Raw genomic sequence first — 23,436 nt, forward strand, 5'->3', positions numbered from 1 at the left:
ATGAACATCAATAACCATGGTCTGCAAAGATTGCATTCCTTATTATTTAAATGTTTTAGTTCATGAACTAACGATTTTAGAGAAAAAACCATCCAAAGTATGCAAACGGGTACACATACTTTACTCAACGGATTGAGTTTGTTTTGGTTTCCAAACTCAACAGAAATTAACGGACACGGACTTCGTCGCCAATATGCGTACGGGTACGCATACTTTGGAAACCGGTTTGAGTTGGTTTTGAAAGCCAACCTCAGCAGAAATTCACGGGCGTGAATTTTCCGCCAGTATGCGTATGGGTACGCATACTTACCAAGTCTCGAACAACCATATTTTGTATACATACAAGTATGCATACTTTAGGTTCCCGGTTTTGGACTTACATACTAATGTGCGAACAAACTATGTTTATATCGAAGATGGTTTCTCAATCTAAACTCTCATTTCAATCCTTGAAACTTTCTTAGAGGATGTTATAATAGTTGTTATTTACAAACTATCGTTATCAAAGAAATTTTCAAGTTATTGAAATATTCATATCGAAATTGGATTCAAGTAAGTTGTTTTTCTTTTCTTTTTTTTGATTTTGTTGTTTCGTAACATTGAATTGGATTCAAGTAAACCTAATAATTTGGTAGATCGTTTTGAAAAAGTAGATTAATCACTTTGTTAAATTATATATCATAATTTTTACAAAGTAAATTGGAATGTTGGAGTGAATTAAATAGATGTAGAAAATAACATCCAAGAAGAAAATAAGTTAAGCATAAAAGGCTATAGAATTCCTATTTGAAGATGAAGATAGCCGAGTTATTGGTGTCGAAGTATACACAGGAATTTCAAAAGTAGTAACTCCGATTTAGAAAAATGTGATATTAGTTTTAGTCTTTTAACATTTTCTGAAAGAGCTATTCTTTAATATTCTAAATTTTAACATTTTGATTAGAGTTAATCGGAGATTCAAGGCATTTGATTTTCCATTCATGTATTTTTGTTCGTTTGAAGGCCAGGATATCTAAGCCTCACTAATCCGGCGGGTTAAAATCAGGGACTTGGATGGGGTTGAAGTTGAAATGGCTGCAATTGAGAGTTATATCTGTGGTCACAATCAAATAATGAGCAAATAAAAACTTGACAACAATCACAATTCTAGTCAAGCAAACAAACAATATCTTGAACCTCACCAGTTGGTCCCCTTCAGTCAATATCTTCTTACTATTATTCTACTTGGATCATCATGTTTTCAGCGGTGATCATCATCTTCCTTTAGTATGATATGAATGCTTTTTATTCAAATGTTAGAAACAAAAAAAATCTAGAGAAACAATTAAAGCATATAAGAATTATAAATTCTACTTTTCACATACAAATTATTTCAGTATAATATTTATGTAATCAATTGCGTACATGAAGGTTTGTGCCTTGTGTGTAGGTCTGACAGGTTTGTGCCTTGTGAAGGTTTGTGTATGATTTTTTCGATTTCCTAGCTAGTTTTGTATAGTCATCAATCCTTTTAATTAGTTGATAGTGAGGTTGGATTAATAATGGTAATGGTTGATGAGCGGATCGAGAAGAAATACACAGATATGCCTATTTTTAAGCTAGCTACTTGTTTCCATAGTGTGGAATTGTGGATGTGAACTGCGTGGTGGAATTTTGTGTGCCATGTGTAGTAGTCTGTCGTTGCCGCACTATATTATTGACATTGGATTGGCATGGTGTGTTTATGTTTATCATACAATTTTCAGCGACGCATGTACCTATGTTCTGTATTTCGGGAGATGATGCAGGCATTTCCACAAAGTTCCTGTGAATTCGATATATGGCCTGAGATGGAGACGCTAGCTTCTAATTTAATTTCTCGAACAATTTTTGGAAGCAGCTAGAAGAAGGTATGTGGTTTTGAATCTTCCACGGCAGCATGGAGCTCAAATCATCTTGCACAAACTTTAAGCTAAAAGAAAGTGAAAATAACGTGGTGACGCTGAATTTCAGATATGAGTTTGTAATAGTATTTTAGATGTATTTTGCAAGTTTCTTATGGGAGTTCTCTTTTACCTTAAAATGGATAAATTGTGTCTGGCTCAAATTCTCAAATATATGTTTCCATTTTCACCTACCAACACCCATTTTCTGTTTTTCTTGCATAATCACGCACTGATATTTTTTTCGCCTTTTTAGCTAGGCTCACTGATGCTGGTACATCCACTAAGAGCAAGGATTATGGGATAGAGTATCTCAACACTCTAGCCCTTTCAAAATGAACCAGAGGTCTGGTGATGACCACACTATAAGGCATAAAATATGCACCGCGTGCTAACTCAACCCGAAGGTACCTCCTTCTTTATACAAACGTACATTTGGTTTGCCCTTAAATTTAACAGAATCAACGGTAAAAAAACAAAAACGCCCTGTGTGTTGGGAATCGAACCCGAGTCACCGGGGTGACATTCATCCTTGTACATTTTTTTTATATTTTGAAAGAGAAGTTTATATTAAAAAGAAAAGGAGAACTAAGGAAAAATCCAAAAGGTTTAAAGAATTATATACACATTAGAGTTTCCCAATTACTTCAAATTAGACTAGGATCAACATACTTGGATGTATCCTTATCGCAAGACCATAAAACTACCAACTGCTTAACCAAGTCACTACTTTCTTGCACACATTTATGACGACTTCTAAAGACCCTGCAATTCCTTTCCTTCCACAAAACCCAACAAATTGCATAGTGCAAAATTTTCCAGACAAGTCTTCCTTTGCCACGCAAAACGTTGGTTTCCCAAGCTTCAGATAATTGAAGCAACGTGCTTGGTAAAGGCCATGCAGTTCTAAAAGCTGCAATGAAGTACTTCCAAATCTCAAAGGAATACGTGCAACGAAGAAACATATGGTTCGCGGATTCTCTAACATCAATGTATAAGACGCATTGTTCACTTTCTATGTCAACACCACGATGGCTCAACATATCTCTAGTTAGGAGAGAATCATGAAAAGTAGCCCACAAAATAAAACTTGGGGATATGAGATTTCCACAGGAAAGAGTTGAAGCCGCATTCATCCAAATCACCTATGAGTTTCTCATAACAATTCGAAGTGATGAAATTTTCCATAATCTCCATTTTATCTTCCTCTTCCACTAAAACCGGAACATGATGTAAATCATGTTTTACTATATCCCATTCTAGTTGCTCATTCATATTGAAAGGCCTCTTGAAATTGCAAATCCACTTTCCATTCAGAATCATGTCGGAGATTGTAGCATTCTTCATGGACATATAGATATTTATTTTTTAACTCCACACATTAATTCAACAATCAAATTGAATGGAGATTGCAATCTACTCATTTAAAGATCACACAATATTCTAGGACAACGAAGATCACACAATATTACCTGCTCAACGTGCGATTTTCTTGTATTTATTAAGAGCTAAGTTGTTACGTTTCTAAGCTAATTCTCTTTGATTGTGTTGTTTTTTATGTTGTGGGAAAGAGTAAAATTCTTAGACTTGTTGATTGTTTTCAAAGTATAGATTAGTCACTTTGAGTAATTACATATTATAGTTATTAGTGACATAAACTGAGATGTCGGAGCAGATTGAATGGATTTGCCAAAAACCGCGGTTGAAAGACAACAAGTGAAGAACTGAAGTCCTGGCTTATTAATTTGAAAATTCTTGAAATCGGGAGATAATTTGAGAATTTCCATGATATCATTTTATAAGACGATGAGATTTTATTTAAGAAGTTTATTTCAAGTTTGTTCTCACTTACTTCAAATATTTAGCATATCACGGCATAAAGGGTTATTTTTCATCTTATTTTTCCATTCTAATTATGTGGTTTGATTGGGAAAAAAATAGAAATTAAAAAAATGATGCTCATGTTATCATTAACTCAAATGATACTATTGTTTTCTTATTTAACATGCTATGATGGACTCAAGTAAAAATGTTATCACTGTTAACTTTTCCCTCCAATCTTAGTTAAGAGTTAAAAGACTTCGAATTTCTTGTTTAAGGCCATGGGACATAGATTTTCTTGGCGAGCTTGGTATTGTTGTGTTGTGCAAAAAAATATAGAGTAAATTATGTATGGTAAATAGTGAGATTGAAGTGTGTCCGATGTGACCATTGATGACCAAAATGGCCACGTTTTCATTTACGATCTTAAATGGTATCTTATAATGTTCTTTTTTATTTTATAATTATCACTAGTTTCCAAAAAAGAATCAAATTTTAAATAATGAAAATAATAATAAATACAAATTTATTCATGTGTAAATGTTGTTGTTTCTCAATAAATATTATGGATCAATTTTTTTAATTATTCTAATATAATAACATGGTTAAAATAGATAAATAATTATTTAAAATGAAATGTATCCATAACTTTTACTTCTACTTCTTTCACAAGCTATTTTTGTGTATCTTTTAAAAGTTCCGCCCGAAATGGAAGTTGTTTTTAGAGAGAATCGTTTTGAAAATTATATACCAAACATCGTTTCTTCAAAAAGTTGTTACGTCATTATTTTTATTTATTTTTTGCAAATTGGTTTCGTTAAGAGAGACAGATTTGGGGTGTTGGAAATCCTTGGTACAAACAAGTAAAGCCATCTATTGCCAGAGAAACTGAATTCCGGGCAATATATTTATCCTTTTTTTTTTTTGAAGCATGAATTTATCTATTTGTAAGGTCTTAATAATACAAAATGATGGGGAGTTCTCCCAGTTTATAAAATGTGTAAATTGCTTTGTATTTTTAGCTAATACATCCAGAATATTGTTACAAGTTTAATAAAAAGTGCTTTTGGTGTAAAAAACAATCCCAAACTGGAAAACAAAAATCTTGTGTACCATCTCAAAATATTATCCAAAGTAAACTTTCTATTGAAAAATACTTTTTCATGATTTCCCGCTTTCTTTTCTATTTTGTTATGCAATAAAACTCATTAAAAATTTAGAAAAATATATTATTCTTGTCCTCAATCGGTTGAATGGAGATAACATATGGCGGATGACCAATCTAATCTCCAAGTTACCTTGAATCTTCTACAAAATTTGCTACCTTATCAGGAACAAAGAAAAGGGCGAAATCATGAACAAGAATTTTTATGTATTTCTCATGCTATCATTGTTTTTATGAATCCGTCATGAAAATTTAACAACTGACACACAATTACCGTTGTTATTAAGCATTCCTCATTAGTGTCGGCTATCGTTTTCGAGATCGTTGAAAGCCTGCCTCGACAAGGTCATTGTTAATCCAACTAGTGAGACTGCTTGGCTGCAGTTAATTTTGTTCCCCATTTGTATGTTAGCTCTTTACAGACCGAGAAGTTCAGTGGAGGCGAAATCAGGTAAGAGGAAACGTCTACAAGTTGCGGCTATTAACCATGCTTTATTAGTATGGAAAGAGCCCAACGGTTGTCGTACACTGGTTGAAAAGATGCTACAGCTTCCTGTTCGTAATATGTCTAAGAAAATGTATGAGAAGAAACAGGGTATGGCTAACATGACAGCTTGTCGAAAGAAAATTAGCTGTGGTCATTTTGCTGCCGCAATTCGTGTGCTTTCTTCAAGTGGAGTAGCCCCCTGTAATGAACAAACTTACTCTGAATTGCAAGATAAGCACCCAACAACGTCTTCTCCTGATGTCCCCTGTGATGATATTCTAGCGGATCCAATTACAGTGGATAGTCGAGCAGTTATGGGGGCTATTAGGAGTTTTCCTAAGGGTACATCATGCGGACGAGATGGACTTCGGGCTCAATATTTGGTTGATGTTATGAGTGGGGCTGCATCCGCTGTTGCAGACGATTTACTCGCTTCTATTACAGAGGTTGTCAACCTTTGGTTGGCTGAAAAATTCCCTGATGGATTAGGAGAGTTTATTGCTAGTGCGCCCTTAACACCGTTGCTTAAGCTCGGTGGTGGCCTTAGGACCATAGCAGTTGGCACGGTTTGGCGAATATTGGTCTCTAAAGTGGCGGCTTTTTCTGTCGGTAAGGATATGACTTCCTATATAGGTGATTATCAATTTGGTGTTGGTGTGCCTATTGGGTTGGGGGGGGGAGTATATTACACGCTGTAAATGGCCTACTGGAGTTAAAAGGTCACTCGGACACGATGTCAATGTTGCTTATTGACTTTTCGAATGCGTTCAACATGGTGAGCATATCTCAACTCATCAAGGAGGTTCGTCTTCATTGTCCAGGTATTTCTCGTTGGGTTGAATTTTGTTACACGCGACCGGCTAAACTCTACTATGACCAATATATTTTATCTTCTGCCCTCGGAGTCCAACAAGGTGATCCTCTCGGTCCCTTGCTATTTTCCTTGAAACTTCACACCCTGGTGAAGACCATTGCTTCCAGCTGCAAGCTCGATTTACACACATGGTACCTTGATGATGGTACAATCATTGGTGATACTCTTGAGGTTGCCAAAGCCTTATGCTTGATTGAAACTGAAGGACCGGAAAGAGTTTTACATCTCAACATCAAGAAAACGGAAGTATTTTGGCCTTCGATTGATCCCAAAAGTACTGTTGATGTTGTTTTCCCTCCTGTTATTGGTAGACCTTCTAATGGTGTCAAACTTTTGGGTGCTCCTGTGAGTCTGGATCTGAACTTTATTAGTGATATGATGTTAAGTAGGGTGAACAAGACTGTTCAACTAATGTCTGCCATAAAAAAACTCAAGGATCCTCAGAGTGAGATGTTATTACTTCGCAATTGTACCGGTGTATCTAGGCTATATTTTTCAATGTGCACTACCAACTGAGCTTTTCGATGACCACCTGGAAAAATAGAGACGGAAAATAATAATAATAATTAGATTTGGAAGTGTACTCATGAAAGTTGAAACTTCCCATGTATGGAATACAAATTCAGTAAATAATCAAGATAAATAGAACTCTAATGTGATATTTGACAGAAACGAAATGTCCAGCTGTGATTGAAGTCTATGATTGAAGTGGGTTATAAACTATGCATGGTGTCAGAATCTGAACAAGAACGAATACACCTCCACCATTTCCATTCAAAGCTGTGTGAAAATATTTTTAACATTATTCTTCTCGGTGACAGTTGAGAAATAACAAATGAAAAGGAAATTAATTAATATACAAAAAATTAACGTTAACATATGTGAAATATATTAGATTATCAGAGAATCAACTAAAATCAAATTACAAGAAAAGTTTATTTTATAATATATGGGAATCAAATGTATCACATTTATCACATATAATATTACAGTATAAATCACGTACATTTGTATTCTTAAGAGATTTTCGGGTCGATAATTTAATATAACAACAACTTTTAGGATGATATATGAGTGATATACTATTGGAAACATGTAAAATTTTGTATTCACGGAAATACAAATTTATTTAGCGTTTTTCACCGATTGAAACGCTCTTTCAACTGTTAGTGTAGTTGGAAAACCTAAGCTATTAAAAGGAAAAGTGGATAGTATGAGAAGAAACCATGTCTGAAATATTGCTGCCATCTTTTTTTCTTTGTGTTTGGTTTTTTCTCTATAACTTTAATTTATATGGAAGAAGATTATGAAAAGGTTGATGATCATGGAACCATCCTTTTTCTCAATTGAAAGTTGCATACTAGTTATTTAATGCCGGCATTCTCAATATAACAAAACGCATTATAAAAATTTCTTGCAATGGAATGTAGTTTGTGAATGATGACACTTACTAAAGCCTATTAGAGCATTGCTCGGTCGAACAGACAAGTGTTGCTATCTCAAGCTTGTTGTCAAATTTAGTTATCAAAACTTAATGAAACTAATGGGAGATCACATTTTATTCACTAGTTAAATCATTTAATAAATATGACATTGAAGATCATACCATATTTGTACGGGAAACTAAAAACGTTGAGTTAGTTGTCACTTAAAAGATTATAATCGTGTTAGTAAGCTATTTATTTTTTTGATTGTGTTCTGCATATGATTTGCAAGTGTTTCCAAGTATCTTGAACATGTGGTTTGTTGATTGCTTTGGAAAGTATCTTTGTATAAGTTGATGTTATATAAAGTAACCTCAGATGGTGGAGTAAATTGAATAGACGTATCGCAAAACGTATCAGAGTACATTTAATACATACCGTAACTTTGCTTAATCAAATCAGTACGGAGATCTTTGAAGTTATAAATGTTCCAATATAGAAGAAGATGATGAAAAGGTTGATGATCAGGGAACCATCCTTTTTCTCAATTGAAAGTTGCATACTAGTTATTTAATGCCGGCATTCTCAATATAACAAAACGCATTATAAAATATTCTTGCAATGGAATGTAGTTTGTGAATGATGACACTTACTAAAGCCTATTAGAGAATTGCTCGGTCGAACAGACAAGTGTTGCTATCTCAAGCTTGTTGTCAAATTTAGTTGTCAAAACTTAATGAAACTGATGGGAGATCACATTTTATTCACTAGTTAAATCATTTAATAAATGTGACAATCGTGTTAGTAAGCTATTTCTCTCTTTGATTGCGTTCTGCATATGATTTGCAAGTGTTTCCAAGTATCTTGAACAGGTGGCTTGTTAATTGCTTTGGAAAATCGAGTCCATCACTTTGTATAAGTTGATGTTATATAAAGTAACCTCATATAGTGGAGTAAATTGAATAGACGTACTGCAGAACGTATCAGAGTACATTTAATACATACCGTAACTTTGCTTAATCAAATCAGTACGGAGATCTTTGAAGTTATAAATGTTCCGATAATTTCCATGATCTTGATAGAGACACTTTTTTTAGTACTTTTATTTTAAAAATGGTCTTTACTCTTCTACGTATGATATTTTTGTTGGAAAAATCAGGGTAATAGAGGATGAAAACAAAAAACAAAAAGAATGTTGTATCACTGGAGCTTCAAGGCCTTGCGATTCTTTTCAGCAATTATTTCGACCCTTCCCCATAAATTGACGAGTACAATCGATCAGCGAAATATTGCTGTCAAGATACAATGAAGCCCTAACAACGTTGTTGGATTCAAAGGTTGTACTCCCTTGACCCAACCAAGAACACACTGTAATTGATTCTGAAGATTCTTAGAGAAAAAGAGTTTTTGATGATTGATATGGGAGAAAGCTTTCGACATTTAAAGAGGAATTCATTCCTTTTGGAGGTGTTATTTCATCTCCAACAGACGCTTTCAACGGGCATCCATTAATGGTTTTTCTTGGGAAGAAAACCTTATGGGAAGAGACGTGTCGTTAGAAATTTCTCTTGGTCGAATACATCCGGGAGGGTCTATCCCCCTCCAGACCCCGCCAGATAGCGACAAACAATATTGAAAATATCTAACAATTTTAACAGTTATTGACAAAAAGTTAGTTCGTATAACAAATCAACCATCCTGACTAGTTAAATGAGGTGACACAAGCCGATTAAATCCCTTCTAATATGTCCATTCAACCAAAATGGTTTTCACAAAATTGGTTAAAAAAATTAAAATCAACAATTTCTGGGTGAAAAAGACATTTAAATTTTGATACTGTTTAAATGGACAAAAATGTAAAAAAAGTCAGGATGTAAACAGTTTCATTCTACCCATTTTCAAATACTTTTTCTTAGTTTAAAACGTCAGGATGCATCAAGTTTCATCCTCACTATCTTTAAGTTTAAGCCAGGATGAATCCAGTTTCATCCTTACTATTTTTTTGGTGTCCATTTCACCCGTACTAATTTTTACTCGTCATTAGAACCATGTTTTAAAAAAAATTGGACAAATGACCCATTTTCCGAATAATTTTTCTATCACCATTTCAAGTAATTTTCATACCCCTATACTAAATCCAGGGGAATGCAATTACGTCGGGAACGATGGGATCATACATATTCCACCCACTATAAAACGAAAAAAGAAATACAAAATGAAAAAATAAATAAAAATCCTAGATTGTTCTTACTTGAGATTGATAGGACAAAAAAATTCAAAAAATGATGTTGGAATGTATGCAATTGTTATATTGGAGTCTATATGTTGGGGTGATGATTCAGAAGAATTCAAGCCAGAAAGGTTTAATTTGCTGAAGGAATTTCTAACGCACCCAAAGATAAACTCGCATACTTTTCTTTCTCAAGGAGTCCTAAGGTCTATATAGGCCAAAACTTATGCTTTGATTGAAGCAAAAATGGCTTTGACGATGATCCTGCAGCACTTTGCTTTCCAGCTTGTGCCTTCTTATACTCGTGCTCCATGTGTGGTTTTGAATCCTGCACCGCAACATGGAGCTCAAATCATATTATAGTGAAAACAATGTGATGATGCTGAATTACAGATATGAGTTTGTAATAGTACTTCAAATCTATTTTTGATGTTTCGAGACGGCATGACATGCCTCTTAATAGCAAACAAAATATTTAAGAAGAAAAAAGGTGGCGAAGATAAAACTAAACAGACCAGAACCTGAGCTCCCAGTGTTATCATAATGTAAGAACAAAGCTCTAAGCTTTAACAACTGCAGTCTCAACTTCTGCTGGTGTTTCCTGAGCAGGACTTTCAACCTTCACGCCCACATCTTCTGCATTTTCGCAATGAACTTTGTCAATCTCATTTTCGTAGGACTGATCCCAAACTCTTACTAGATCGGCATTCGTCGGAGAGAGCCTTGATGGAGCCGTGATATCATACCGAGTCTTTTTCGCAAAAGGATCGACAATTTTCTTCATTCCTCTCTCTTTTCCTTTGGAGATTCTCTTATTCTTACCGGGCGCCATGGTTTTTGTTGCTTGGAGATGAGGTGTTGGTGGTGGTGATAATAGAGGTTTCAAAGGGGATATCATATCACCTTCACACCTCTTCCTTGAGAATAGACAAACCCTAAAATATAAGGATCTTGTGAAGTTACTATATTGTCTCAAACTACTTGGTTGAGGGCACTCTCGTTTTTTTTCGAAAAAAAGATTGTTGTGCCTCGAACACTTAACGGAAAATGGGTCATTTGTCCAAACATTTTTAAAACATGGTTCTAATGGACGGAAAATGGGTCATTTGTCCAAACATTTTTAAAACATGGTTTTAATGTACGAGTAAAAATTAGTATAGGTGGAATGGACACCAAAAAAATAGTAAGAATGAAACTGGATTCATCCTGGCTTAAACTTAAAAAAGAGCGAGGATGAAACTGGATGCATCCTGATGTAAATTAAAAATAAGAAAAAATATATGAAAATGGGTAGGATGAAACTGTTAACATCCTGACTATTTTTACATATCCATTTAAACAATATCAAATTTTATGTCTTTTTCACCCAGGAATTATTGATTTTGATCTTTTTAACCAATTTTGTGAACAATTAATGTATTCACCTTCTGACGGCATGCCTCAAAGTAGAAGTAGTGGTAATGAGTACAATTTAACAGGACCTAACCACTCTGACCGGAAGTCAGAACCGATTTTTGAAATATACAAGTTGGAAGCTATAATCTAAAGAAGCATGATACTCTGGAAGTCAGAAGCTTGATTCAATTATCATAATTCAGTAACAACTCACAACAACAGATAAAATAAAAAAAAAGAATTAACATTATTAGGACGTCCTTTATAATCCTGGTTTAATATGTAACCACTTCCCTGATGCCCGAGGGACTTGCCTCGCTAGCAGAAAATGTTGATGCAGTGTTGACACTAGAGAGAGGTGAAGGACTTTCTCTCACAGCAGTTCCAAAATCAGAAGGTGCATCATCGCTCCTGTCAAGGCTGCGTAGATTTGCATCACCATCCAATAACTGCATCACTTTAAACATGGACGGCCTTGAAGCAGGATCGTTATGACAACAAAGCAAGCCAAGCTTTATCACCAACACCATCTCTTGCACTACATATTCACCTCCCAGCCTTGGATCCACCGCATTGAGAATTGCATTTTCTTTCATGCAAGACGAAACCCAGTTAACCAAGCCTAAGCCTCGTTCCACTACCAAGTTTGGTCGCCTCCCGGTGGCAACTTCGAGCAAGAAAGCCCCAAAAGCATACACGTCGGTCTCCGTTGATGGGATTCCAATTTGAGGCATTTCTGGTGCAATATAACCCGGTGTGCCGACCACTCTGGATGTCGGACCACTGCCGGCTCCGTGATCATAGAGTTTCGCAAGACCAAAATCACCTATTCTTGCATTCATCTGAGCGTCTAATAAGACATTACTAGACTTGATATCTCGGTGAATTACAACTTGTTCCCACCCCTGATGCAGGTAATAGAGACCAGACGCTGTACCTTTGATGATGTGAAATCTTTTACTCCAATCGAGGTTTGAAGACAATGAAGCCCGTTTCTGATACAGGAACTTGTCTAAGCTCAAATTGGGCATGAACTCATAGACCAAGAGCAGCTGCCCTTCATGTACACAATAGCCAAAGAGTGTTACCAAGTTTCGGTGACGGAGCTTTCCAATGCTAGCAATTTCCGCAAGAAATTGCTTAGAGCCTTGTCTTGCATCACATGAGACTTTCTTGATTGCGACTTTGAGTTTCGAATTGGGCAAGACACCCCGGTAGACATTACCGAATCCGCCACGCCCAATATCCTCCTCTTCACTAAATCCTTTTGTAGCCTCTTTCAGTTCATTGTACGAGAAATTACGCGGCCAGTTATTGAGTTCCCTGGCATTGTTGATCATTTCTCTTGGCTCTAGATCTGGTACCAGTTCAGCTGGAGGAGCCTCCGTGCGGTTTCTGTTCCTTCTTTTCATATAATATACGCAGATGCTAATCAATAACGCCAACACAATTAAGACTATTATAATGGGCACGACAATTAACAACAAATTCATTTTCTTTTTCTTCTTAGGCTGAGAAGGCTCTGGTGGCTGCTGAGGAGGCTGAGGAAGCTGAGGAAGGTTTGAGAGATTGAGCGGCTGAGCTTTCCCGTCGATCGTAAAACTCCATCCTAATATGTAATGTGATGTAAGTACAGTTTGAGTGGAGGCTGAGAATCCCACATACATTGAGCTGCTTAAGAACAGATTTGAAAGATCTATGGACAACGATAACAGTGGAACATTTGGTTTAGATACATTAATTGGAGCTAGTGTTACGCGAAGTTCCTTGTCTATTCCGTCGAATTCGATCCACACCTCAATCGGTTCTCCGCTAATAAGATTTAAGTTCTTAGACACGCCATTGGTGGTGTACGTAGGGGAAGTTGAATTTACAGACGACAAGCCATCGATATCAATTCCGACATGAGGACCCTTGACAGAATCGAACTCTACATTATAAACAGTATCTAGCTCGACCGCAAGAACATGGTTTGTAGATTTTCCATTGTTAGAATTATTAAATAAGCCTAGATACTGATTTGCTTGAGCTCCTGGTAACCCTCTCTGAGGTGCAATAACAAAAGCCATCCCTTGACCACTCAAGTTACTACCGTACTCGGAAGTTATCGCAAAGACGAAAGTAGTAGAGAAGGAAACAGGAGTAGTAGACGAAACATTATTCTTGAATTGAAATGGACCGGAGAAAAAGGCATGACCAATTTCATACCTGTTGTTTTGATCTGTTAGACTCAAGAGTCCGTTGTCTGCAACTTGAGCTGCCCCATCAAGTGTCAGATAAGCATCTCCCAAACCATTATATACAAAATCTGCTTTGCACTCGACAAGTAGAAGAAACAAAAAGATCAGAAGGTTGAAGAACAAGGTCCACATCTTGGTGAACTCGCCTTTTGCAACCGTTCGCATAGCTACTGAAAATTAAAGAGCAGAAAGTTGTTGCTTTAGTGCAAGAGACTTGAGAAGAAATGAAAATGAAAGTAGCTAAAGGCTCTTCTTCCCTGGGGTTCTGATGACTTAATACACGAAAAAAGTCAAACAATCTTCCATGGCTATCACGGTTGAATGCTGGTAGTGGTTGGTATTTGGAATTATATAATGAAAACATCAAAATGTCAACTTGGAAATGTACTATATAGAATTCATAGTTTGTCCAAGTCTTGTGAATAATGTCGACAGAGTTATGAACCACTTAATTATTCTTCTTCTTCTGTTTATATATCGGGAAGAAATATTCATACTGTGTGGAATAAGTGGCTCTGACCATTAACAAATAACAATCACTATCACATTTGTTGGACTGATAGGAACAAGAGAAATATAAACATTTTAAGAGATTAACCTGACAATAATTAAGCAAGAAATTGATTAATTAGTACTACTACTACACTTCAGTCACATCTTATTGTGTCATACTGTTTGACGGTTTCTACCTACGGCCACGCTGGTCTAGACGTGGATTGTAATTTTGACCCAACAAACAAGAAAACATGTGAGTGGTTGTTTTAAAATGTCTAAATCCACGGCTCATTTAGAATTTTTGCACTAAATAACACAAGTTGTGTGCATTCATAAAAAAAAAAAAATCTAAGAAAATATTTAAAAAATATAAATAAAGTATATAAGACATGCAATGCAGTGCTGAAGCATTCACCAAAAGTCAGGGGTTTAAGTGGCAAAAATCTAGGTGTAATTTGCTTTGGTCAACAAAAATATGAGTCCAAATCCAATCCATTCCGAGGAGTCATTGCTCTCCAAGAATTCTTCACTTCTGTATATCTAGTTTAGATTGTGTCCACCTAATAATGGTCTTAGATTTGTGACTAACCAAATTGGTCCGGTTCAAGTAGAATACACCATAGCTTCTCTTCTACTATTTTGAATCCTACGAGATAGTCTTGCCGAATGGTGATCTATGAATATCTCCTCGTAAGCCTACAACAAAATGATACTTTTGTTTTTCTAGGATCAATGGGACTCTGTGGCACAATGGAGAAGGCGCTGGTCTACGAAACCAGAGACTCTGGTTCCGATCCCCAGCAGAGTCTTTTTTTTTTTTTGCTTGCTTTGTTGCTGCTCTGCCCTCCCCAGGAGGTTGGAATCCTGCCATTTTAAAATTTATTAATAAGACAGAGCTCTGATGGATGTTATTAATTACTTTTACTAATTTCCATTTTTAAGAATTTTAATTACTTTTACTTGTTTATGTCATTTAACAAATCTGAAAGATGAATAGGAGTGAAAATTTTGGTTTAGATGCCTTAATCCTCAACATCACATGTGATTTATTTATTACAGGTTCAACACGGAAAAAATAAGAAGCTTATAACAGTTAACAGGTTTCTGTCTTCATAGTTGAAACTTCAAGCCATATATTATCACTATAAACAAATTGATAGAAAGTCTACAATAAAGTAGTAATCAGGAAGACACAACAGTTTTAAAATCAAAGAGGAAGATCAAGTCCTTTTCCAATCTCCACTCCAATCAGCTCAAGTATACCTTTGTTCAGTATCTGCAATCAAAAAGAACTGATTAATTTAAAAACAGGGGAAATTGTTTGATTAAACAAAGACAGAGAAGGAGGGAGGGACTTACTAGTTCAACAATGAATGTCCCAATAAGACCAATCATACAAGCTCTAGAATTCCATACTTCAGCAGTCTTTGTAAATCCTTGAAATGGTGGATTGAATTTTGGTGTTACTTTGGGCAACACCACCTGCAGAAACAAGAACAATCCAGTAATTGGAAAATTGAAACAAACCCGTCACAGAGATATAATCAAGAAATTAAATAACAGTGTGAGATTAAGGACTTACACCAGCAGGAAGTTTAGCTGCTCTGATTCTGAATGAATTGGGTTTTCGAGTACCAGCACTACCATTTTGATGAACTGGCGGTTGAAGAGCAACATTCTTCAGAGATCTTGTATGAACAAATGGAGAAGATAACGAAACAACTGATGATAAACTTGTCATTGTTGATGTCTTTCTGGAATTTTTCAGAGAGTTCTGTTCAGTTTGTAGAGAAGTGACAAGAAATGTGGCCTTATCTCTCCCAAACCTTATCTACTAGTTCTTCATTTCAGTCACATCTTATTACATCTTACTATGTGTGACCATCTCCACCCTTCATCCCCCATAGGCCTAGACGTGGAGAAATCTAGTCCATTGGATTATAGCACGCACAGACTAAAAAAAAATCTAGGACATCATCTGCTGCCAATTTTATCCCAAGGGTGTGGAACTTTAGGTTTGAATGGTCTTGGAAAACTATCATTACATCAAGGGACTGTACAGTGTAAACATATTACAGACAATCGTCTGCACAAATGAACACTAGACACAGAATTACAGACGCATCAACAACATTGTTATTCTGAACAGCATTTGGGTTGTAGGTAGGATCCTGAAGCTGGATATGAGTGTGGTCACAATGTCTATCAGATGTCGACTTGCAGCTTCCAGTTGCAAACATACAGCAGCAAGAGCTTGGTAAGGTCGCGCATTGGATAATCCATCTTGTGAAATTTCCTGGTCTTTGAACAGCGGTTTTGCCTGAAAATTAGATGACAAGAAATAGTGAGAGAAAAATTTAGACCTGCAGTAGTAAACACCCTTAGGCCACGTTTCCTGTAATTCCCATAGCTGAAGCCAAATAGATTCAGATTTTCATAATCAGATTCCCAAATAAATTCATAAATAATAATAACTGGAAATATTATTCTACAGGTTTCATGAAGACTATTAGAAAGTAAGTATAGATCTATAGAGTTTGGAACTCTGACTGGTTCTTTTGGGCCACAGACACAGATTATCCTGTACATACATAACTAACTAAGCCACATTGAAGCGGGAGCCCTTTTGACGGAAGTGAGCAGGAACAACAAGAAGAAAAATTGCCATTACTGATTATTGATTGTCACATTTCTTCTTCTTGGTCATGAGCAAAGACAACGACGCTGAGCAAACAAGTTGTCCTGTGATATCCAACAATGCAACAAGCCAAGCAAGGTAACAGAGTTAATGCAGAGATGAATGTTTATGTCTTTGATGATTTTCTTGTTTCAAATACAACACTGCTATATGTTAATCTAACCATCTTTATCACCTATATTTCCGACAATTACCCATCTTTGTATCCTGTTTGGCCACTTGTTCAGTTATCCCAATAGTTATAGGACAAATTCAAATAACCAAAAAATTTCATTATAAGTTTCATTAATATTTCATATAACATTTGTAGTTGCAGGAAATCCTACAACCACATCTGTACAAGAATCTAAACAATACACTAAGAAATCATGGTGAAAATCGTTCATTTACTCATTAAGATCTTAAGTTGGATTCAAGATAATACAAAGACCAAACTTGCTTACCAAATAAACTTTCTCTCTCCTAGTTTCTTGTCTAACACACTCTCTAAAGGATCTCTCCCATTACATGATAGTCCTTCCCTTTATATAGGATTTTACATACTGGATGACAGCTAATAGATCCCCTATTTTCGGAACCACTGTGCGTTACAATCGCTCATATAAATTCACTCAACCTCGCACACTTTACACTTCGCACTGATCATCACACTTTACTCGTGACTATGCTGACATCATCAAGTACATCATCTCAATTTTGCTATGTGCGATGATCTTCGCTCATATTAAGTGATCATTGCTTCGCATACATAATGAATGTGCGATACTTCACTCCTACGTTTTTCCTCTTCTCATTTCGTTCTCTTTATAGAGTGAGCGATATGAGAAATCTCCATCCTATAATATCGCACATGCTCATCTTTTCATATTCTACTTTGCCGACACTCTTCCGGAATTTGAGCTTTTCTAATTTACGCGTGTCTTCTTGACCATTCATTATCTGACACGTCCTTATAACCACTTCTTTCTATCTGTTTATTCTTCGCATTAAATGAGATAAATCTCGGAAAACGAGAGTAAATATTCTTATATATCTTCCTTCATCTTCTTCTATCTTCTTTTTACTTCTTCTTTCTTTTCATCTGTTACTGCAATTCTCTTCATCATCTTTTTTACAGTCCACTACCTCTTCTCTATCTCCTTTATCATTCTCCGCGTTTTCCCCTATTTTCCTTGCAACTTAATTTCAATTTCACTGATTCGATCATAACCTTACTTATTTGATCTTGAAAAAGATTTTATGTTTTTTACTTATAAACCCATCATTCCCATTTTACTTATAAACCCGTCATTCCCATTCTTATAATGGCTCCTGCTGGTAAAAAGATGGAGATAGAATTTACCAAACTCAAGAAAGAATTTGACACCAGAGGTTATTCGCTTTCCCTTCCTTCTGAATCTGATTATTCATCCAAACTAAATCTTGAGTTAATCAATTCCCAACAATGGACTAATCAGAAGATTTATCGTATCACTAGGACAACTTCTGAATAATCTTCCTATCCCATTGTATAATCTAGAAATCCCCTTATTCTACGAAATTATGGCTGATGATCGATTCGCGCGGGGAATATTTCAGCTGAGTGGTGATGCTATTAGAATAACTTTGGAATATTCACGTCGGGCAACAGGATTAGGCACTTCGTATTCTTATGAAGTGCGAAATGAATTGTTCCGTGATAAAGCCATCGACCCTACTGATTATACTCTTGATAATTTCTTCAAACACTACTATGTTGCAATCATGAAGAACGAATCAACCAAGTGGGCCATTCTCTTAAGAAGAAAAGATGGCATTTCTGAAGACGAGAAGATTATGCGAGATGTAGATTGGAACGACAAATCCAATAGTACTTCTCACAGGTCTAATGACATATGTTGGCTTAATTGCCCTGTAATCTTAGAAGGTCCTTATGTGTCGGGAAAAGCTGCTGACGGTTGCGATCTTCCCCTGCCTGAGAAATTTTCTTCTTACCAGCCGTGGAAATTGGCTCTGTCCGAATATGAAAATAAAAAGGCGGTATGAGATTTTCGCAGAAGTATTCTAAATTTCGCATAACTTTATTTTCTTTATTTCTTATTTTACTACTCCTTCGATTCCAAGTTGTTAAGCCAAAGAATATGGCTAAGAGGGACAAGACTTCGCACGATGTGTCATCTTTGCAGAATATGGAAGTAAGGAACATTCTTTCTCTAATTTTAACAATATTGTTGCCTCTGTTCCTTATCTTGGTTATTCGCGCAAGTTGAAACTTCGGGCGTTAAAACTATTGGTAAAGCCAAGAATCAACCCAAGAAACATGTGTCTAAATCTTCCTCTAAAGCGTCTTCTTCGGATCTTTCCAAGAAGCGTAAAGACTTTGACCCTTCTTCAAGTCCTGAATCCGACGATGATGATATTCTTGCTTCTGAAGATCCATCGATCTCCTCCTCCATGAAATATTTATCCACCCTTTTCTCTGATACAATGTCAGCTATTAATGATGATGAACTACAACGCAATTTTGGAATAGTATCCAAAGTATACGATGCTCCCATTTTGGATGATCCATCTATTCGTGAAGCTGCTTCTGTAATAAACCCAAGTTTCCAATATGCACTTGGTTCTATGGTAATGTTCATCTCTTCGCACTTTCTTTAATATTATTTCTATTCTTTCTTTTTATCACATCATGCTTCCCTTATATTTTTGGAGGTCTTATGTGGTTTCCTCAGATTACCAAAGGAAACTTCTCAAGCTAAGGGGAGAAAATACTAAACTTAAAGCTGAAAATTCTACCAACTCTGAATGTATTCGCAAAATCCGAGAAATAAATGATGAAATTATTGGTGCATAATTTTTATCATTCCCATTTCCCTTGCTTTATGTGGTAATTCTCACTTCTTATTTTTCTATGTTCACAGACATTTATAACCTTTCTGATGAGGCATCTAATTTTCCCGATGAGGAAACTCTTTTGGAACACCTCAATTCTTCTTTAAACAATTATACTTCCAAAGGGTTTGAGAAACTTAGTTTGGAAGAATTATGACTGAAGTATACTGCTCTTCGAATGGATCATAGACTCCTATTGACTACACTCAATAACTTCAGAAGTCGTCTTCATGATAATAAAGAGACAATTCAGATTTTGGAAGCAAAGAAGAACAAACTCATTAGTGAAAAAGATGAGGTTGCTCTCAAGGGTGCGAAGGCACTAGAAAACTTCCAAGAAACTGTCCTTAAAGTTCAAGTTGAACGTGACTTAGCTTTGAACGAAAATAATGCACTTATTGAGGAAAGAAATTTAATTCGCTCTCAACTTCTTATAGAAAGCGAAGTTGAATTTAGTTGGGCTGCTAGAGTTTTGAATGATGCTAGGCAGGGTTTATCCGTAAACGTGAGCCTTCAATCTGAACATTCTGCACTGGTTAAAAAATTATTTCCAATCATGAAGGTCATTTGTTGCTCTGGCATACTTGTAATTTCTTGAGGATGATATCTTTTTTAACTCTAACTTGCTTATTTATACTTCGCAGAGAAAGATAAGAACTATCTTGAGAAGATTGAAGAATTAAAGATGCAATTAGCTGCTGAAGAGAAGAGACGTCTTGAGGAAGTTGAAAAGTCTTCAATGGAGTTATCTGCTCACAACTCCAAGTATCGGAAGTTAAAGAAGAATTATATCCTTACTGTTTCGAATAATGGCAAGGATGCCACTCATGCTCGCGATGCTGTTATTAAGAAAGTTTGTGTTGATAATGATATTCCTCTCTCAAAGTATACATTCGCAGACGTTCCCCCCAATGAAGTTGTTCCTGATATTTCTGATAGTGAAGAAGAATATGAAGAATACGAAGAAGAAGTAAGTGGTTCTGAGGTCGAGCGAAATGATGAAGATAATTAATCATTCTTCGCTTGTTGTAAATTCTTTTTTCTGCCTCTTGTATATCTTCATGTCTTTTGGAATGAACACCTTTTAAGCATTAACTTTTGCTCCTTTAATATATGTTCCCTTTTATTTATATTTGTATTCGCACATAGAAAAATGTCACTCTTTCTCGCACGTGCATGAAACTATCAAATGGGGCAAATAACATTCTTATTATGTTTGCATTCCCATTCTTGCCTCTGTTAGTTGTCACATATTGATAGGCTGATGAACATAATGTCGTTCTCTGCCTTATTTTTGTTTTGTATTGTAGCGCTCCCAAATATAGCAGCCGACTAGTCCAAGAGATTAACTAAACAAAGAGGCACTAAGAATCTAAATCATTTACTTAAACACTCAGTTAAGAAATCTGCTACAAAACTTAACCCAAAACTAGCCCCGCTTAGAAATATATATAGAAGAACTCCTCTCAAATGATACACATACAATAGTCATTCGGTTTGCAAAAAGAATATACAACATAATAAACATAGCAGAAGTAATCTAACAAACGGACTCAACTCCTTGAAGATTTCGCTGCGCAACTATGATCTGTCTCTGAAACTGAAAGTGGGAATGGTTGATTACATCATCCCTAAAATGGGTGCCCAGTAGGAATAGCATTTAACTTTAAAGTAATCATAAGCAAGAGTGGGAAAACAATACATGTTTTTCGAAACATTAAATAGTGACCAAGTCACTGTAATAAACAAACATGTATATTGACAAACTCCTTCTTCAAACAATGTATACTATGATTGTGCAATTCTGAACTCGCAAATCCACACCAATCGTAACTATAGATATCGACAATTGCGAACTTGCAAACTGCCAACCAATATATCATAAAATCTCTAGGTATAAATGTGAAGGAGCATATCCTATTGTTTGAGGGTGAAAATGGTTTCTGCTGATTTTGGTAATTTCGGGTGTGTGGGTGAGAGACGAATTTAAACCCTAAACAATATACTGCAAGGGAGTACTTTAGATTCGAGAGATCAATCAGTACAAATCCGGCCTAAACCAAGAATGGTCGTTCCATACTTTCTTCGGTCACAAAGTGAAGGCGAAGGGTTGGTTTTGGGGAGGGAAGCGAAGAAAGTGTTGAGACCAGAATAGTTGATTCTGGAAGAGTAGTTGTTTCACGACTTATATCAGAAAGTGGGAAGCTAACAGATGGAAAGCTAGCAAATGTTTTCTGAGTGTTGTATCCTCCTGATCTGAACTTGTTTTCGGTGGAAATATGCAATGCCTATTTATAGAAGTCGAAGTAAAACGTACTCTGGTCTCATTAAGAAATGAAAAACGGGTGAGTAAATGGGATGAGGTGGTAACCGGTAACGCCTGGAATTGATGTTCCATAAAAGAAAGCGTTTCACCATTACTCCCTGTATTTACTAATCGCCTCATCCTTTTGACACTTTCTTATAACGGGCATAGTGTACGCCGCACGCTGTAAACCGCCAAACCAATACCCAATGAGCATCCCCAAGTTTGTGACATGCGTTGATGTCTCGAGTGTTTTCGTGGAAAACATGTAACATGTTGTTGTTGTCTGGAAAGTTGAGCTTGGGAGACTTGCCGGCTCGGTGGTGACCTTCGACGGTCGAGATTTTGCATCTTAAGAGGAAAGCTAGCCGTTGATTATTGCAACCCTTTGTTTGGTAGCCAGTGGCATGAAATCATGATAAGTATGGCTTTATTATGGCCTAGTTTAGGCGCGTCAATAAGTTAGGGTTTTGGCTTTTTTTAAGCGCGACCAAACTAGGACCAAAGGTTTCCGTGCGTTAGCTGGTACCCTTGGATGGCTAAGATCTGCACCTTAGATGAAAAAGTGGTCGTTGATTGTTGCATGCCTTCATTTTGGTAGCCTCATAGGGAAGTCCGGTATGGCATGAAAAAAACTAGGGTTTTGGGCCAAAGGTTACCATCTGTTGTTTGGCAACCTTGGACGGCTAAGATTCGCATCTAGGATGGAAGGGTGGCCGTTGATTGTCGCACGCGTTCGTTTTGGTAGCCGCATGGGGAAGGACGGCATGGTATGGCGCGGCAAGGTGGTTGGTATGTTATTGGCACATGTGGCATGGCATGCCTTGGCGCGGTTTGGCGTGGCCAAAACTAGGGTTTGGGGCCAAAGGTTACCATGCGTTGTTTGGTGACCTTGGACGGCTAGGATTTGCATCTAGGATGGAAGGGTGGTTGTTGATCGTCGCACGCCTTCGTTTTGGTTGTCGCATGGGCAAGGCCGGCATGGTATGGCGCGGAAAGGTGGTTGGCATGCCATTTGCACATGTGGCATGGCATGCCTTGGCGCGGTGTGGCCAAAACTAGGGTTTTGGTCCAAAGGTTACCATGTGTTGTTTGCCGACCTTGGATGGCTAGGATTTGCATATAGGATGGAAGGGTGGCCATTGATCGTCGCACGCCTTCGTTTTGGTAGCCGCATGGGGAAGGCCGGCATGGTATGGCGCAACAAGGTTGTTGGCATGCCATTGACACATGTGGCATGGCATGCCTTGGCAAAAACTAGGGTTTTTGGGCAAATGTTACCATGCGTTGTTTGATGACCTTGGACGGCTAGGATTTGCATCTAGGATGGAAGGGTGGACATTGATCGTCGCACGCCTTCGTTTTGGTAGCCGCATGGGGAAGGCCGGCATGGTATGGCGCGGCAAGGTGGTTGGCATGCCATTGGCACATGTGGCATGGCATGCCTTGGCGCAGTTTGGCATGGCCAAAACTAGGGTTTTGGGCCAAAGGTTATCATGCGTCGTT

At 36.8% G+C, this 23,436-nt stretch overlaps 2 protein-coding genes across 2 annotated transcripts; both read right to left on the reverse strand.

Moving 5' to 3' along the window:
• Positions 1-11,479: 11,479 nt before the first annotated feature.
• Positions 11,480-13,789, reverse strand: LOC113344742 (L-type lectin-domain containing receptor kinase IV.1-like). Its single transcript, XM_026588677.1, has one exon. The coding sequence runs from the start codon at positions 13,721-13,723 to the stop codon at positions 11,594-11,596; it is 2,130 nt and encodes a 709-aa protein (XP_026444462.1). The 5' UTR covers positions 13,724-13,789; the 3' UTR covers positions 11,480-11,593.
• Positions 13,790-15,082: 1,293 nt separating this feature from the next.
• Positions 15,083-15,869, reverse strand: LOC113344735 (light-harvesting complex-like protein OHP1, chloroplastic). Its single transcript, XM_026588669.1, has 3 exons — positions 15,636-15,869; positions 15,413-15,535; positions 15,083-15,329 (listed from the first exon to the last, which is right to left on the reverse strand). The coding sequence occupies exons 1-3, from the start codon at positions 15,792-15,794 to the stop codon at positions 15,261-15,263; spliced, it is 351 nt and encodes a 116-aa protein (XP_026444454.1). The 5' UTR covers positions 15,795-15,869; the 3' UTR covers positions 15,083-15,260.
• Positions 15,870-23,436: the final 7,567 nt, after the last annotated feature.

The sequence above is a fragment of the Papaver somniferum genome, unplaced genomic scaffold, assembly GCF_003573695.1.
Source record: "Papaver somniferum cultivar HN1 unplaced genomic scaffold, ASM357369v1 unplaced-scaffold_79, whole genome shotgun sequence".
NCBI classification, from domain to species: Eukaryota; Viridiplantae; Streptophyta; class Magnoliopsida; order Ranunculales; family Papaveraceae; genus Papaver; species Papaver somniferum.

What these genes read in the sequence shown, in the direction of transcription:
- LOC113344742 (XM_026588677.1), bottom strand. Translation starts at nt 13,723, where the DNA reads ATGCGAACGGTTGCAAAAGGCGAGTTCACCAAGATGTGGACCTTGTTC.
- LOC113344735 (XM_026588669.1), bottom strand. Translation starts at nt 15,794, where the DNA reads ATGACAAGTTTATCATCAGTTGTTTCGTTATCTTCTCCATTTGTTCAT. An exon ending in CAGCTAAACTTCCTGCTGGT is followed by an intron (nt 15,536 to 15,635) that starts GTAAGTCCTTAA and finishes TTGTTTCTGCAG; the next exon opens with GTGGTGTTGCCCAAAGTAAC. An exon ending in GGACATTCATTGTTGAACTA is followed by an intron (nt 15,330 to 15,412) that starts GTAAGTCCCTCC and finishes TTTTGATTGCAG; the next exon opens with ATACTGAACAAAGGTATACT.